The sequence below is a fragment of the Thalassophryne amazonica genome, chromosome 13 (genome assembly GCF_902500255.1).
Source record: "Thalassophryne amazonica chromosome 13, fThaAma1.1, whole genome shotgun sequence".
Lineage (NCBI taxonomy): Eukaryota > Metazoa > Chordata > Actinopteri > Batrachoidiformes > Batrachoididae > Thalassophryne > Thalassophryne amazonica.
Window position 1 is genome coordinate 16,065,019 of NC_047115.1, and position 18,362 is coordinate 16,083,380.

General features: G+C 39.9%; 1 protein-coding gene across 3 annotated transcripts in view; it reads left to right on the top strand.

Moving 5' to 3' along the window:
- slc8a1b (solute carrier family 8 member 1b) overlaps nt 1-18,362 on the top strand; it is a 363,534-nt gene that overhangs the window by 27,073 nt on the left and 318,099 nt on the right. For all 3 annotated transcript variants that reach the window (XM_034185109.1, XM_034185110.1, XM_034185111.1), the window contains 2 exons: nt 11,370-11,534; nt 14,758-15,548. In XM_034185109.1, coding sequence (XP_034041000.1) covers nt 11,370-11,534; nt 14,758-15,548 — 956 coding nt within the window. The remainder of the gene's footprint in view (nt 1-11,369; nt 11,535-14,757; nt 15,549-18,362) is intronic.

The following is an 18,362-nucleotide window of genomic DNA, read 5'->3' on the forward strand; positions in this document are numbered from 1 at the left end:
CAATATTTGAGAGAAATGGTGATATTGTGTATGTGGAAAAAGTTTTAGATCTTTGAGTTCATCTCATACAAAATGGGAGCAAAACCAAAAGTGTTGCGTTTATATTTTTGTTGAGTATATATATATATATATATATATATATATATATATATATATATATATATATATATATATATATATATATATATATATATATTACACTTAGCACTGGGATAACAATTAAGAAGACTGCTCATACGGCTGAGGGTATTTTATATGATATGAGGGTGTTTATATTCTATAATATCAAAGCTTATGGGCAGATTAGTAGCAGCATTTAATTTGCATTGTACATGGAATATTTTTGATAAAATTTAATTTTACTTCCAGAGAAACTTTTTCTCTGGGGATCAAACATAATTTAAATTAAGAATTTAGTATTATTTTTGAATTTTTTTTTTCATCATATGAATTTCCTCAGGAAATGTATTGATTGTAATATGTTTGTGTTAAACTGTTCAGTTTTCCTATGGAACCAGCTCCCAATTCAGATCAGGGAGACAGACACCCTCTCTACTTTTAAGATTAGGCTTAAAACTTTCCTTTTTGCTAAAGCTTATAGTTAGGGCTGGATCAGGTGACCCTGAACCATCCCTTAGTTATGCTGCTATAGACTTAGACTGCTGGGGGGTTCCCACGATGCACTGAGTGTTTCTTTCTCTTTTTGCTCTGTATGCACCACTCTGCATTTAATCATTAGTGATTGATCTCTGCTCCCCTCCACAGCATGTCTTTTTCCTGGTTCTCTCCCTCAGCCCCAACCAGTCCCAGCAGAAGACTGCCCCTCCCTGAGCCTGGTTCTGCTGGAGGTTTCTTCCTCTTAAAAGGGAGTTTTTCCTTCCCACTGTCGCCAAGTGCTTGCTCACAGGGGGTCGTTTTGACCGTTGGGGTTTTTACGTAATTATTGTATGGCCTTACAATATAAAGCGCCTTGGGGCAACTGTTTGTTGTGATTTGGCGCTATATAAATAAAATTGATTGCAAATTGATTGATTGAGTTTTGCTCTTAAAAATGATGTGTGTTCAATTGCACTGTCGTATCTGACTGTCATACTGAGTCTTCAAATCTATGTGATTAAAAACTTAGAATATTTTTTCTTAGGAATTTTCTCAGGGAATTTATTGATAGTAATGTTTGTGTTAAAACTGTCTGCAGTTTTGCCCTTAAACATGATTTTAATTAATTGTATGTAGATGTCTAAAAGATTGTTGTAGTTTTTGTTTCAAGCGGTGATTTATGTTTAAGTTGAATTTATTTTTGCTCCTAAAATGTGTTTTATCAGTTGTATGTAGATCAACAGATGATTTTTTTTTAGGTTTCATTATTATTTGTCGAAGATTTATTCTTATTGTGTCTGAACATTTTTTTGGAGTAGCGTCTGTGGTTTACCGCTTAAGAAATCTTTTGTAAAGTTGAAAATTTTTCATTTTATGTGCTTTTTGAGCAATGATGTATAATTCTGTAAAGATGAATTCCATCATTTAATCTGTTATCAATTAAGTGATTTCAAAAGTTTCTCCGTTATTGATTTTAGGAGACGGCTTATGGTAGAGAAATGAACATTCAATACATGAGCAACAGCTCTGGTTGACATTCCTGCTGTCAGCATGCCAATTGCACGCTCCCTCAAATCTTGCGACATCTGTGGCATTGTGCTGTGTGATAAAACTGCACCTTTCAGAGTGGCCTTTTATTGTGGGCAGTCTAAGGCACACCTGTGAGGTGGGATGGAATATCTCAGCAAAGGAGAAGTGCTCACTATCACAGATTTAGACTGGTTTGTGAACAATATTTGAGGGAAATGGTGATATTGTGTATGTGGAAAAAGTTTTAGATCTTTGAGTTCATCTCATACAAAATGGGAGCAAAACCAAAAGTGTTGCGTTTATATTTTTGTTGAGTACACACAGGTGGGGCCAAAAGTTTACATACCCTGGCAAAAGTTTTGTTTTTTGGCCATTTTTCAGAGAATATGAACAATAACACAAAAACTTTTCGCTCATGGTTCGTGGTTGGGTGAAGCCATTTATTGGCAAACAGCAGTGTTTACTCTTTTCAAATCATAATGACCACACAAACTTTCCAAATGAACCTGATCAAAAGTTTACATACCCCTCTTCTTAATACCATGTACTGCCTGTCTTTTGTGGTAGTTTGTGGACGAGGCTCTCTGAGGGTAAAGCTGCCACTGAATGTTTTGGACTTTATTTACATCAATTATGAAGAAATACAAACAATATGGCACTCTATGGTAAATCTGCATGGACAGTTCTGAAAAACTGAGTGACTGTGCAAGAAGGAAGAGAGTGAGGAAAGCCACCAAGACACCCAGACAACCCAGAAGAAGTTATAGGCTTACGTTGCTGTGATTGGAGAAAGTATGCACAGTGCAAGCTTTGCATTTTGTATCACCAGTTATCCATCTTCATGATGAAGTGGTGTAGAGGAGGATTTTCTTAAAAAGAAGACCTGAAACTTTAGCTACAAATTGCCAGAAGATACATCTGAGATGCAAGCCTGGATTTGATCTGTTTTGGTGAAAGAAAATCCTTCTGTGCTTTACTCCACTCTGAAGCGAAGAGTAGTGATGCAAAATGCAAAGCCTGCACTGTGCGCAATTTCTCCAATCACAGCCACATAAGCCTATAACCTCTCCTGGGTTGTCTGGGTGTCTTGGTGGCTTTTCCTTGTAAATCACTGCAGAGGTGTTATCGGGTTGTGAAAACAGCGTTTTCAGTTTTCGAAGTGTTTTTCAGTAGCTTTTGCATAATATACGATAGACATGTTAGATGACAGAAATTAAGCTGTTCTGGAGCGGATTCTGCCATGTTGGACTCGCAGCCAAAGAGATGTCACGGTGCCTCTCTACTGTGACTGGCTGTCACCCCCCAAAAAACCTGGTTTGCAAGATTGTTAGTCTTTCAAACCTGTAATCTGGGTCAGGAAAAAGTTCAGGATGGTCCCGTCTATACTTCTTTGATTCTGTTCGGATAGGACGTCTTCAGATCATGGCACAATTGTAGAAATGATGCAATCAACAGGCGTGGAAAAAATTCACACATGCGCACGAAGGTTCAAGGTTGGCTCATGCAAGCACACATGATGCAAATCCATCAGGTTTTTGAAAAAATAAAAAAGTCTGATACTTTTCTAACAGACCTCATATATACAATAAGAAGTTAAAAATGTACCCCAAATCAAAGTAAAAAAAGAAAAAGAAAAAGAAAAACAAACAACTTTTATTCAAATTTGAATAAATTTAATATCATTCCTGCTGGTGGGTTTAAATATCCTTTTTCATCACTGCCTGAAATCACACGATGATGATGAGGATGTAGACGTTAGATTGCTTTCAAATCAAAAACTGCTTGAATGGCTCATATAAAGAGTTTAATAGCAGAGGTGTCAAGTAACGAAGTACAAATACTTCGTTACTGTACTTAAGTACACTTTTTAGGTATCTATACTTTACTCCTTTACTTATTTTTCTGCCTACTTCTGACTTCTACTCATTACATTTTCACACAAGTATCTGTACTTTCTATTCCTTACATTTTTAAAACAAACAGCCTCGTTACTCTTGGCTTCAGTTTAATGTTTATATATATATTTCACGTCATGTGCGCCTGTAATCAACTTTTCTGCAGCACGGCTTTGCTGTGAACCAATCAAAGCAGTGGTTCGCAGATTGAAGCAATGCTTCGACCTATTGCTTCGTTTATTCTTTCTTTCTTTCGCTTAATTTTCCCCCGCTAAAACCTTAAAGAGCATACTTCTGTGAGTATTATTTACCTTTTCTATGTTAAACCGACCTGTTATGGTCTTCTGAAACAGTTGATAGATGTATTTTATAACTTAAAAAACGGGAGCGACGCTAACGCGTTAGCATGTCTATGGCATTTTCAATGTTAAAAGTTAGCATGAAGCAGCTCTCGTCACGTTAGGGTGCATTTGTTTTGAAAATGTAATATTTCTTAAATTTATTTTTGTTTATATATTAATAATCTAATGATTATTATATACAATTTTAGAGAAAGAGGCAAAAAGAACCTGAATAGAAACACAACAGAAAATATAAAAGCAACTAACAATGAACATACGTAAATAAATACATACATACATAAATAAATAAGTGTTTCCTGTGAACACCTAGTGACTCTTACTCCTCCACTTCATCCCTGTCTTATTTAATGACAGTTTGTTTCGGTCAAACCATATTTTCAATGTGTTAATTTCTTCAGTGATTTCCTCCAGAACTTTCTGCCAAACTAGAAAACAGCTGCATCCTAGTAAGAGCAGAATACTACTGGAATGAATCTGAATAAGGAAAGTTGTTTTTGTTTTTTTTTTCCCTTCATTAAATGGATGCTGCACTCACTACAGTTTATTGTCTGGAATAGTCCCAGATTGCATTTCAGAGCTCCTAGAATTGAAACATTTTCGTGCAGGTGGTGTTGGGGGGTAATTTTGGGTTTTGGGTCTTGGGCCACATGTAGAACAAATCAGTTTTTAAATTAAGCTTTCAATTCATATCGTGGCATCTACCTTTTTTTTTTTTCTTTTTTTTTAAAAGGTTACTTTATACTTTTATACTTTAAGTAGGTTTTGGAGCACATACTTTTTCACTTTTACTCGAGTAAAGAGGTCAAGTTGATACTTCAACTTTTACCAGAGTGTTTTTAAACTGCAGTATCTATACTTCTACTTAAGTAACAAATGTGTGTACTTTTGACACCACTGTTTAATAGTCATGCTGGCAACTCAGTCTTTTCCAAAGGTGGTTTGTATCAGAGGACAGTCAATAACTGGGAATTAATGTAGACGTCCTCATCCATAAATGTGCTTGGGGGTGGGGGGGGGAGCAGATGCAGGATGCAGTTAATGGCTTCATTAAATGAAGCTCTGTCAATGTAAACGAGTCCCATGAAGCTGGAGTTTGTTACTACAAACACACACGTGCACAGGCTTTTTAATGACTGTTGCTTTTTAATTTCCTGCTTGTGCTTTTATCTGATGCACTGCGTCACATCTTGCACAGTGTATTACACACACACACATCTAATTTAATTGTCAATATTGTATTTATTCAGTATTCAGCCAGTTTGGAGTCTTTTACATCTCTTCATCCAAATCCAACTGCTAATGGTGATACTGTGTTTCTCATTTTTTTTTGTTAAAAATAAAATTTAAAAACGTTAATGGCATGTTGATGGATGCATTTGGGAAAAAAAAATATGCGATTTCCAAAATGTAGATATTTTAAGAACATCCTTCAGAGCAGATAGCTGTGTGCTATAAGAGTTGACCTGGCAACCTAAAGACCAAAGCAACCTGTCAGTGTACTTTGCCCTGGTACTTAAACAAGGTAACAAAATAAAGACACGGATGCTCTGTTGTGTGAACAAACATTAGCCAAACTTTACTGCACAGGTCACCAGCAAACAATCGGCAAGTAAAAAGACACACCTCTGCTACTACGGATAAGTAGTAGTCACATTTTAACATTGATGCAAAGTCTGTTATAGGCCTCCTGAAGCCTGTTGGTGCCTGTGCTTATCTCAAGATTCCATAGCATCAAGTAGATAAGAATCGATAATTCCCCCAGGATGGGACCCCAGTCCAACACAGGTTACGTCCCCAACCAAGACCTGTACCCATTTACAGACAATGTAGACTGAGTCTTGTCCAAGGACACAGATATAGGTAACATGAGTAGAAGTAGAAGTCTCAATTGGCCTCTACTGGTGGTTGGCTCTCACTGCGGTATTGTATCACTTCCTGTTCCGGAGCACAGCGGTGTTTTTCTGTATCTGTTAGCTGTTTAATCTGCGCAGTTAGATTGATCTAGTTATCTAGATTACGATTTGTTTCCCAGTGTAATCTTTACGTGCCTTAACTAAAGCACTCCTTCTGCTGAATCACCTCTAAATTATTTACACATTATTCACTTTGCGTGTTTTTAGGAATCCGCTAGCTTAGCGTAGCTACTAGCTCTTAGCCGATTTAGCATGGCGGCTTCTCCTGTCTCTCCCGCACTTTTCTGCTCTGGGTGTGAAATGTTTAGTTATTCCTCGGCCTCCTTTAGCAGTAATGGTACTTGTAATAAGTGTAGCTTATTCGTAGCTTTGGAGGCCAGGCTGGGCGAATTGGAGACTCGGCTCCGCACCGTGGAAAATTCTACAGCTAGCAAGGCCCCTGTAGTCGGTGCGGACCAAGGTAGCTTAGCCGCCGTTAGTTCCCCCCTGGCAGATCCCGAGCAGCCGGGAAAGCAGGCTGACTGGGTGACTGTGAGGAGGAAGCGTAGCCCTAAACAGAAGCCCCGTGTACACCGCCAACCCGTTCACATCTCTAACCGTTTTTTCCCACTCGACGACACACCCGCCGAGGATCAAACTCTGGTTATTGGCGACTCTGTTTTGAGAAATGTGAAGTTAGTGACACCAGCAACCATAGTCAATTGTCTTCCGGGGGCCAGAGCAGGCGACATTGAAGGAAATTTGAAACTGCTGGCTAAGGCTAAGCGTAAATTTGGTAAGATTGTAATTCACGTCGGCAGTAATGACACCCGGTTACGCCAATCGGAGGTCACTAAAATTAACATTAAATCGGTGTGTAACTTTGCAAAAACAATGTCGGACTCTGTAGTTTTCTCTGGGCCCCTCCCCAATTGGTGACATGTTTAGCCGCATGTTCTCCTTGAATTGCTGGCTGTCTGAGTGGTGTCCAAAAAATGAGGTGGGCTTCATAGATAATTGGCAAAGCTTCTGGGGAAAACCTGGTCTTGTTAGGAGAGACGGCATCCATCCCACTTTGGATGGAGCAGCTCTCATTTCTAGAAATCTGGCCAATTTTCTTAAATCCTCCAAACCGTGACTATCCAGGGTTGGGACCAGGAAGCAGAGTTGTAGTCTTACACACCTCTCTGCAGCTTCTCTCCCCCTGCCATCCCCTCATTACCCCATCCCCGTAGAGACGGTGCCTGCTCCCAGACTACCAATAACCAGCAAAAATCTATTTAAGCATAAAAATTCAAAAAGAAAAAATAATATAGCACCTTCAACTGCACCACAGACTAAAACAGTTAAATATGGTCTATTAAACATTAGGTCTCTCTCTTCTAAGTCCCTGTTGGTAAATGATATAATAATTGATCAACATATTGATTTATTCTGCCTAACAGAAACCTGGTTACAGCAGGATGAATATGTTAGTTTAAATGAGTCAACACCCCCGAGTCACACTAACTGTCAGAATGCTCGTAGCACGGGCCGGGGTGGAGGATTAGCAGCAATCTTCCATTCCAGCTTATTAATTAATCCAAAACCCAGACAGAGCTTTAATTCATTTGAAGGCTTGTCTCTTAGTCTTGTCCATCCAAATTGGAAGTCCCAAAAACCAGTTTTATTTGTTATTATCTATCGTCCACCTGGTCGTTACTGTGAGTTTCTCTGTGAATTTTCAGACCTTTTGTCTGACTTAGTGCTTAGCTCAGATAAGATAATTATAGTGGGCGATTTTAACATCCACACAGATGCTGAGAATGACAGCCTCAACACTGCATTTAATCTATTATTAGACTCTATTGGCTTTGGTCAAAAAGTAAATGAGTCCACCCACCACTTTAATCATATCTTAGATCTTGTTCTGACTTATGGTATGGAAATAGAAGACTTAACAGTATTCCCTGAAAACTCCCTTCTGTCTGATCATTTCTTAATAACATTTACATTTACTCTGATGGACTACCCAGCAGTGGGGAATAAGTTTCATTACACTAGAAGTCTTTCAGAAAGCGCTGTAACTAGGTTTAAGGATATGATTCCTTCTTTATGTTCTCTAATGCCATATACCAACACAGTGCAGAGTAGCTACCTAAACTCTGTAAGGGAGATAGAGTATCTCGTCAATAGTTTTACATCCTCATTGAAGACAACTTTGGATGCTGTAGCTCCTCTGAAAAAGAGAGCTTTAAATCAGAAGTGTCTGACTCCGTGGTATAACTCACAAACTCGTAGCTTAAAGCAGATAACCCGTAAGTTGGAGAGGAAATGGCGTCTCACTAATTTAGAAGATCTTCACTTAGCCTGGAAAAAGAGTCTGTTGCTCTATAAAAAAGCCCTCCGTAAAGCTAGGACATCTTTCTACTCATCACTAATTGAAGAAAATAAGAACAACCCCAGGTTTCTTTTCAGCACTGTAGCCAGGCTGACAAAGAGTCAGAGCTCTATTGAGCTGAGTATTCCATTAACTTTAACTAGTAATGACTTCATGACTTTCTTTGCTAACAAAATTTTAACTATTAGAGAAAAAATTACTCATAACCATCCCAAAGACGTATCGATATCTTTGGCTGCTTTCAGTGATGCTGGTATTTGGTTAGACTCTTTCTCTCCGATTGTTCTGTCTGAGTTATTCTCATTAGTTACTTCATCCAAACCATCAACATGTTTATTAGACCCCATTCCTACCAGGCTGCTCAAGGAAGCCCTACCATTATTTAATGCTTCGATCTTAAATATGATCAATCTATCTTTGTTAGTTGGCTATGTAACACAGGCTTTTAAGGTGGCAGTAATTAAACCATTACTTAAAAAGCCATCACTTGACCCAGCTATCTTAGCTAATTATAGGCCAATCTCCAACCTTCCTTTTCTCTCAAAAATTCTTGAAAGGGTAGTTGTAAAACAGCTAACTGATCATCTGCAGAGGAATGGTCTATTTGAAGAGTTTCAGTCAGGTTTTAGAATTCATCATAGTACAGAAACAGCATTAGTGAAGGTTACAAATGATCTTCTTATGGCCTCGGACAGTGGACTCATCTCTGTGCTTGTTCTGTTAGACCTCAGTGCTGCTTTTGATACTGTTGACCATAAAATTTTATTACAGAGATTAGAGCATGCCATAGGTATTAAAGGCACTGCGCTGCGGTGGTTTGAATCATATTTGTCTAATAGATTACAATTTGTTCATGTAAATGGGGAATCTTCTTCACAGACTAAAGTTAATTATGGAGTTCCACAAGGTTCTGTGCTAGGACCAATTTTATTTACTTTATACATGCTTCCCTTAGGCAGTATTATTAGACGGTATTGCTTAAATTTTCATTGTTACGCAGATGATACCCAGCTTTATCTATCCATGAAGCCAGAGGACACACACCAATTAGCTAAACTGCAGGATTGTCTTACAGACATAAAGACATGGATGACCTCTAATTTCCTGCTTTTAAACTCAGATAAAACTGAAGTTATTGTACTTGGCCCCACAAATCTTAGAAACATGGTGTCTAACCAGATCCTTACTCTGGATGGCATTACCCTGACCTCTAGTAATACTGTGAGAAATCTTGGAGTCATTTTTGATCAGGATATGTCATTCAAAGCGCATATTAAACAAATATGTAGGACTGCTTTTTTGCATTTACGCAATATCTCTAAAATCAGAAAGGTCTTGTCTCAGAGTGATGCTGAAAAACTAATTCATGCATTTATTTCCTCTAGGCTGGACTATTGTAATTCATTATTATCAGGTTGTCCTAAAAGTTCCCTAAAAAGCCTTCAGTTAATTCAAAATGCTGCAGCTAGAGTACTGACGGGGACTAGAAGGAGAGAGCATATCTCACCCATATTGGCCTCTCTTCATTGGCTTCCTGTTAATTCTAGAATAGAATTTAAAATTCTTCTTCTTACTTATAAGGTTTTGAATAATCAGGTCCCATCTTATCTTAGGGACCTCGTAGTACCATATCACCCCAATAGAGCGCTTCGCTCTCAGACTGCAGGCTTACTTGTAGTTCCTAGGGTTTGTAAGAGTAGAATGGGAGGCAGAGCCTTCAGCTTTCAGGCTCCTCTCCTGTGGAACCAGCTCCCAATTCAGATCAGGGAGACAGACACCCTCTCTACTTTTAAGATTAGGCTTAAAACTTTCCTTTTTGCTAAAGCTTATAGTTAGGGCTGGATCAGGTGACCCTGAACCATCCCTTAGTTATGCTGCTATAGACGTAGACTGCTGGGGGGTTCCCATGATGCACTGTTTCTTTCTCTTTTTGCTCTGTATGCACCACTCTGCATTTAATCATTAGTGATCGATCTCTGCTCCCCTCCACAGCATGTCTTTTTCTTGGTTCTCTCCCTCAGCCCCAACCAGTCCCAGCAGAAGACTGCCCCTCCCTGAGCCTGGTTCTGCTGGAGGTTTCTTCCTGTTAAAAGGGAGTTTTTCCTTCCCACTGTAGCCAAGTGCTTGCTCACAGGGGGTCGTTTTGACCGTTGGGGTTTTACATAATTGTTGTATGGCCTTGCCTTACAATATAAGGCGCCTTGGGGCAACTGTTTGTTGTGATTTGGCGCTATATAAAAAAATTGATTGATTGATTGATGAGTGGGATTCCAGCCTACATCTATGTAGCAGTTTGTACACACTCTGTTTCTGTGTTGTGTTCCTGTTGTGACTCCTCCCACTCGCTCCCCTCAGGATGCGAACTCACAATTTCCCAACGGCATTTTTATTTATTTATTTGTCTGTCTGTTAGCAGGATTACGTCAAAACTACTTCATGGATTTTGATGAAATGCTCACCACAGATATTAGGCCACCGAAGACTCCATTAAATTTTGGAGGTGATCCAGATTCTGGAACAAGATTTCACTTTATACAGGCTTTTAAGGATTACGTCAAAACTACTTCAGGGATTCTCACCAAATTTGAACCACAGATGGCTATTAAGACATGGAAGACTCCACTGAATTTTGGACGTGATCTGGATCTAGATTCTGGATCAGGATTTCATTTTGTACGCTTCACTTTGTCGGATTTTGAGGATTACGTCCAAACTACTTAACAGATTTTCACCAAATTTTCATCACACATTGGTGTTTTGGTCTTGGAAGACTACAGATCACCTCCATTATTTGGAGGTGATCTGGATCAGGATTTCACTTTGTAGACTTTTAAGGATTACGTCAAAACTACTTCATGGATACAACATCATGGTATAAAACCAAGATCAGGAAAGACACTACTTTGCTTCAGCTTGTGAATTAAATATCAAATTGGAACATCTTGATCAGTCAGACCATTTTGGTTCAGTATGCCATTATTGCATTGTGTTGTGGAATCCGGATTCAGGTGAAGTCCAGGTCATGATGTGAATCAAATATCTTTTATTTTGAGTCCTTGTCAACCCTTGGCAGACGTCAGAAATCTGATTGTTGTTGTAGAAATTGATGTTAACAGTAAATTATAATATAATTTCTGCACTCTAAGGTCTACAGGTCCACATACTACCAAACCATTTGCCAGCGGTACTCAGTCATCTTTGGTTTTGTTCTTAGGTGGATATCGAGATGGATGGGAAGATGCTGAATTCTCATGGTGTTGACTTCCTGGATGGTCCTCTGGGTTTGGATCTGGATGAGAAGGATTTGGATGAGGAGGAGACACGAAGAGACATGGCCAAGATCCTGAAGGAGCTGAAACAGAAACACCCTGACAAGGAGGTGGGTAACCATAAGAAAAAAACAGGCTCACGTCTTTTAAAATCCGGGATTGTTTTTCCATCAGTATACTCACATAAATAACAGATGACTTTCTCTCTGTTTCTCATTGTCACGGTGAATGTATAATCAGTGAAGCTGTCATAATCAACTCCAAGATTAATTTGTTTCAAAAAGAAATGACTGGAAACTAAAACATAGAAACAGCCAACTAAATGTCTATTCATCATCAATCACATGTACATAAGTATTAAAAGCCTTTGCTCAATACTTTGGTGATGTACCTTTGGCAGCAATTACAGCTTCAAGTCATCTTGAATAAGGTGTCACAAGCTTGGTGCACCTATCTTTGGGCGGTTTGCCTAATACTCTTTGCAGCACCTCTCAAGCTCCATCAGGTTGGATGTGAAGTGTCGGTGCACAGCCAATTTCAGATCTCTCCAGAGATGTTCAGTCAGATTCAGGTCTGGGCTCTGGCCGGACCACTCATGGACATTCACAGAATTGTTCTGAAGCCACTCCTTTGATATCTTGGCTGTATGCTTAGGGTCATTGTCCTGCTGAGAGATGAACTGTGGCCCCAGTCTGAGGTCACGAGCGCTCTGGAGCAGGTTTTCATTCAGGATGTCTCTGTACATTGCTGTATTTGGATGGTGCCTGGTTTCCTCCAAACATGACGCCTGGCATTCATGCCAAAGAGTTCAATCTTTGTCAGACCAGAGAATTTTGTTTCTCATGGTCTGAGAGTCCTTCAGGTGCCTTCTGGCAAACTCCAGGCGGGCTTCCCTCTGGCCACTCTACCATACAGGCCTGATTGGTGGATTGCTGCAGAGATGGTTGTCCTTCTGGAAGGTTCTGCTTTCTGCAGAGGAATCCTGGCGCTCTGACAGAGTGACCATTGTGTTCTTGGTCACCTCCCTGACTAAGACCCTTCTCCCCCGATCGCTCGGTTTTGAACTTCTTCCTCCCACAATCAGAAAATATGCTTATTTAGGGTCTGCTCCTTTGTCTGCCCTGACCAAGGCAGAGTCTGTACATCTGGTTGCATAAATCAGGCTTTAAGATTTTAAAGGACATGTCACACCTAAATCATAACAATTTAGATTTAAGCTATAAGCTACCATCCAATTATACACCGGGATTACTTTGTATGCTTCTGTGATGGGTTTGAAAGTATATGGCATTCACAATAACCAGCTACAGAGATGGCCAAAACAAAGTACTCGTGTGTTTCCGACAGCAGTAATGTAGCTTGAATGGAATGTAGCTGCTAACATTAAGAACGGAGTCACAGATTAATTCCAAAGTTTAAATAAGTGTGATGTTGTGTTATGATGACTCAATTTTAAGTGATAACTGGTAATTTTGATGCAGTTTCAGTAAAAGGAGCAGCCGTGAGTAGACTCAGTACACCTGCACGACCATTACGCAGTCTATTAAAAATAGTTTCAGCTAGACTCTTGGCTTTGTGCACACCTATAATTGTTGTCATCAATATAACTGTGAAAAATCTAAAAAAAAATGCATCTGTGTGATTGGAGAGGTCTGCATGCACATTCAAACAACATGCTGCTCCGCACACATCAAGATCCAAAATCTGACAAATACAGCCTACCAGCTCCACTGACGAGAACAAAATACAAAAGTGGGAAAAAAAAAATGAACAGGGCACTCACCCTCTTGTACAATAATAACCAAGATTAAATATATAAAGTCCACACCATCAGAGAGTCCTCACGCACTGATCGCATGTGATCACCGGTCAATCAATCAATCAATCAATTTTTTTATATAGCGCCAAATCACAACAAACAGTTGCCCCAAGGCGCTTTATATTGTAAGGCAAGGCCATACAATAATTATGTAAAAACCCAACGGTCAAAACGACCCCCTGTGAGCAAGCACTTGGCTACAGTGGGAAGGAAAAACTCCCTTTTAACAGGAAGAAACCTCCAGCAGAACCAGGCTCAGGGTTCAGGTTGGAGAATAATGTCACAGAACATGTCCAGGTCCACTGTAAGTCCTCACACACAGATCACCCCTGATTGCCAGCCGGAGAAACTGTCCATGCCTACTAGAAGACCTCATACATGGATAGCATGCGATCTTGTCTTGTCTGCATCTCTGCTGTCAGCTCCACAAATTCTCCCACAATTCTGGCACAGTAGATAGAAAGTCCATTATCTACTGAAAAAAAAAAACTTCTTTTTCCAATGTAAGAAATACATCTGCATTTTCAGACAGTCTGTAAAAACAGCATCAAAGAGACAATTCACGGTGGTAGTAAAACACCATCTTGCGACACAAACAGCAGCGTCACCTCACATTATGTTACAAAATCTGACAGAATATGAAAAACGTAAGAGTTTTGGGGTGAAGTGTCATCTCCTCTGTAAATCCGAGCCATCACTTTCAAATGAAAGCTCAGAAGCTTTGTTATTGGACATAATCACATTTGTTTCACTCTGTCTGTCAGCTATTGAGATGTTTCTGCTTATTCTAACATGTATTTCACACGCCAAGAAATGCCGAGAATTGCAGAGTAAGACGTTTTCCGAAAATGCACCTGTTAACTCACTCAGCAAGAGGGAAAATTAGCACTAAAATACACGAGAGGCCACTAGTTATTAGCACATGTGCGCAGGTAGTCTTACACACATAAATGTCATGTTGCTAACTTGGACATTAAATAATGTGCGACATGCACTTAGAAAAAAGAGTGATTCGACCAAATGTAAACTTTTTAATGCACATAGCGCCCGGTGCTTATTTAAGGCAGGCCTTTATTTTTTTTTTTAGACAACATTTTGACCCAGCCAATAAATGAGGTAGGCACCTATTCAAGGTCAGGCATTTAATCAAGGAAATACCTAAGCCTAATTGGTGCTGGGGATTCCCGTAGATCGTCTGGTGCCTCCTGACTGTAACTAATCGTTACATACATGTAACAGATTATCTGTTTTATCCATATAGCGGATTTTGTTTGTTTTATACATATAGTGGATTTCGATTATAACAGACACAATTCGCTGGTTAGCCTGAATCCATTATATGTGAGTTGTACTATATATATACGTATATATGTATGTATGTATGTATGTATGTATGTATGTATATATATGTATGTATGTATGTGTGTGTGTGTGTAATTTGGGGTATTAACGGGTTACTGCATTTATAAACACAATTTGCGATGGCATTCTTGCCATCACATCTTTCATACCAGGTGGAGCAACTGATTGAGCTTGCCAACTACCAGGTTCTGAGCCAGCAGCAGAAGAGCCGTGCTTTCTATCGATGCCAGGCCACCCGACTGATGACAGGTGCTGGCAACATCTTGAAGAAACACGCAGCTGATCAGGCCAGGAAGGCTGTCAGCATGCATGAGGTTCGGTCTGATGCTGGTGACAGTGACCCGATCTCCAAAATCTTTTTCGAGCCCGGTTCCTACCAGTGCCTAGAGAACTGTGGTACAGTGGCAGTAAATGTGGTGCGCCGTGGCGGCGACGTGGGCAAGACCATTTCTGTGGAGTACCGTACAGAGGATGGCACTGCCAACGCTGGCTCGGACTATGAGTTCACAGAGGGCGTGGTGATTTTCAAGCCTGGTGAGACTGCAAAGGAGATTCGTGTTGGTATCATTGATGATGACATTTTTGAGGAGGATGAAAACTTCCTGATTCACCTCACTAATGTCAAGATATTGACATCTGAGGGGGATGAACCTGAAGAGGGCGAATCTGCAAATCACGTGGACTCAGTGGCCTGCCTTGGCATACCCTCCACCGCAACCATTACCATCTTTGATGACGACCATGCCGGTATCTTTACATTTGAGGATCCAGTTTGCCACGTCAGCGAGAGTGTTGGCACTATGGAGGTGAAGGTCTTGAGAACATCGGGGGCTCGCGGCGTGGTCATGCTACCATACAAGACAGTGGAGGGAACAGCACGAGGAGGTGGCGAGGACTTCGAGGACACTCATGGAATCCTGGAATTTCAAAACGATGAGATCTTGTGAGTAATTTTGATCTTAACATTCATAATCATGCACATGTCACATCCATTCACATGATGTATACATTTATTATTAGTCATACGTTCATTCACTGTGAAGTTACACACGCTGTTGCTGATTGGAGTGGATGTGTGAGTGAGATGTGGTGGTCACAGTGAACTGTGAGGTGGACCTCTCATAGCTCCGTGAGCACTGAACAACATCAAGAACATTCCTCACCCCTCTATACATCTGACCTCGATCTTTGCTTTCTCCTTTCACTTGTTCATTCTCTTTTGTCTTCACCAGCTCCTTTTATTTATCTTTGCTTTGGAATGTGTATGCTGCTGTTTTAGTCTTCTCGAAGGTTATAGATTTATTGACTCCGTGTTGGTATGCAAGAGAGGTGAGTTTGCTTTAACTGAAGTTGTGATAGGCGAGAGGTTTAAAAACAGGTGCCTTTGTTTGGCAGCTGCTGATGTGAATTCTAAGGTGCACAGGAATGCCGACAGGAACACAAGAATGGAGGTTTTAGCTATAAAGCCTGCAGGAACTGTCAAACATGGAACAACTGAGGAATTGAGGACCTGCTCATGAAGTACCATATATACATAATGATACAGGTGGAGGTTTGTTGTCTTTATTGTGTGAAATAACATTGCATCATACAATATGTATGGTTTGACAAAAGGAAAAATGGCTATTGTTTCATATTGTGCTCCGTTGTTTATTTTGTGGTGTTGCATTCCATTTTGAAAACATCACATATTCAAATTTCAGAGTTCCACGGCACCACAAATCAAAAACAAAAAAGTTTCCCACACAGTTTACAGAAGTGGCTTTGTTCATAACTACTTTTAAACATTCAGAAATTAATGGTTTATTTCACTGAATAAATCAATAAACATTCCCTTATTCTGCATCTTGTCCTTGGAGCCAACAGTGTTTGTGATTTGGAGGCGTGGCCTTGAAGGGAAGCTTGAATGGAGAATGGGGGGGGGGGGGGGGCAGATTTAACCATTTAAATTCCACTTAAATTAATTTATATTGATATTGATACGTTTTTTATTTTAGTTCAGTTAAACTGCAGCTGACGCTATATTTCAAGAAAATCTATTGTTAAAATGCAAGATTTAAAAACATCAGTAAACACAATGTGTTTCAAAAGTCAATGAGCAATCGCTTTTAAATGCTTAACTGAACATTTGTCCAAAGTTTCCAAATAAAACATCAGTGAATAACTTTTTAGTATATAATTTAACAAAAAAGGTAGAAAGAAATATGCCTTTACACACACACACACACACACACACACACACACACACACACACACACACACACACACACACACACACACATATATATATACGAGGTCTATTAGAAAAGTATCCGACCTTATTATTTTTTTCAAAACCCATATGGATTTGAATCATGTGTGATTGCGTCAGACAAGCTTGAACCCTCGTGCGCATACGTGAGTTTTTCCACGCCTGTCGGTTGCATCATTCGCCTGTGAGCAGGCTTTGAGTGAGGAGTGGTCCACCCCCTCGGCGGATTTTCATTGTCAGGAAATGGCAGAATGATTTTGGCTTTTTTTCCATCAGAATTTTTTCAGAAACTGTTAGAGACTGGCAGCTGGAAACCATTCGAAAAATTTATCTGGCTTTCGGTGAAAATTTTACAGGCTTCACAGAGAATAAGGACTGTTACTATAGCTTTAAGGATGGCTTTATGGACGGCTTTAAGGACACTCGGCGCGCCGCGCTCCGTGCCGCCATCGAGAGCCACAAACCACCGGATCATTTCTAAACGGATGGCTCTGTGGAGCCGGGACCGTCGTGTGCACTTTCTCTGGTTATCACAAGAGCTGGACATCAACCATTTTCCGGCAGATTTCACTTTTAACAAGAGATTTTGTCATGGAAAGCCGAGCAGAGGCTTTGCGCGTCACGACCGATTTGCTGATGGAGCGAGACAAAGGAACACCTCCGTTTTGGTCTCACAGGATGGCTTTGAGATTGCGTTCAGACAGCTGTCGGTGGTTTTTCCATCGAGTGATTTTTGTGTGGGTTTCCTCCTACATTTAAAGACATGCAGGTTAGGTGAAAAGGAAACTTTATAATTGTCAGGTCTCAATCTCAATGGGACAAACCTGGTTACATTAAAAGAGTTGTTGATGGATCACCACGTTCTCTGTTATTCCTTGAACAAATGTCATATAATGACAACATTGCAGGGATGAAAGCATCACAATCACATGATCAGTGCTGAGAAAATGTCAACATTAAAGCATTAGTGCTCATTAGGAAGGTCAGACTGATTGACTAGCCCATGCGATGAATTGTCTGCAACACAGCTGGTTGTTTTTGATATATATATTTTTTCTCCTAAGTACAGTTGCAGAAGACAAAAGAGATGTTGCAGTGACTATCACCTAATTTATCTACAGAACTAAGCCAACTAATGCATTAGTCAGGGACACTCAGTGCCAGAGTGCACCTTTGGGCACTGCAGCAATTTGTCAGATCAGTAAGATATCTTGCTATAATATACAATTATATTTTTTTGATTTCGGTGTACCTCTGTGAACCCCATCCTGACCAGGTCCACATAATCATGGGTACACCAAAATCAAAAGTCTATAACTGATTTATTATATGGTAAACACGAAAATTGGGAGTTTGTCAAACAAACTAAAACTGAAAAATCAATCTCAAGTTTCAGCTCTTTATTATTACTGTCATACTGCACCAACTGACATCCCATCGATCGACTGGAGATGCCTGTTAAGTCCGTGACGAAGAGTCATCAGGCAAGTTTGCTATTCACCTGTC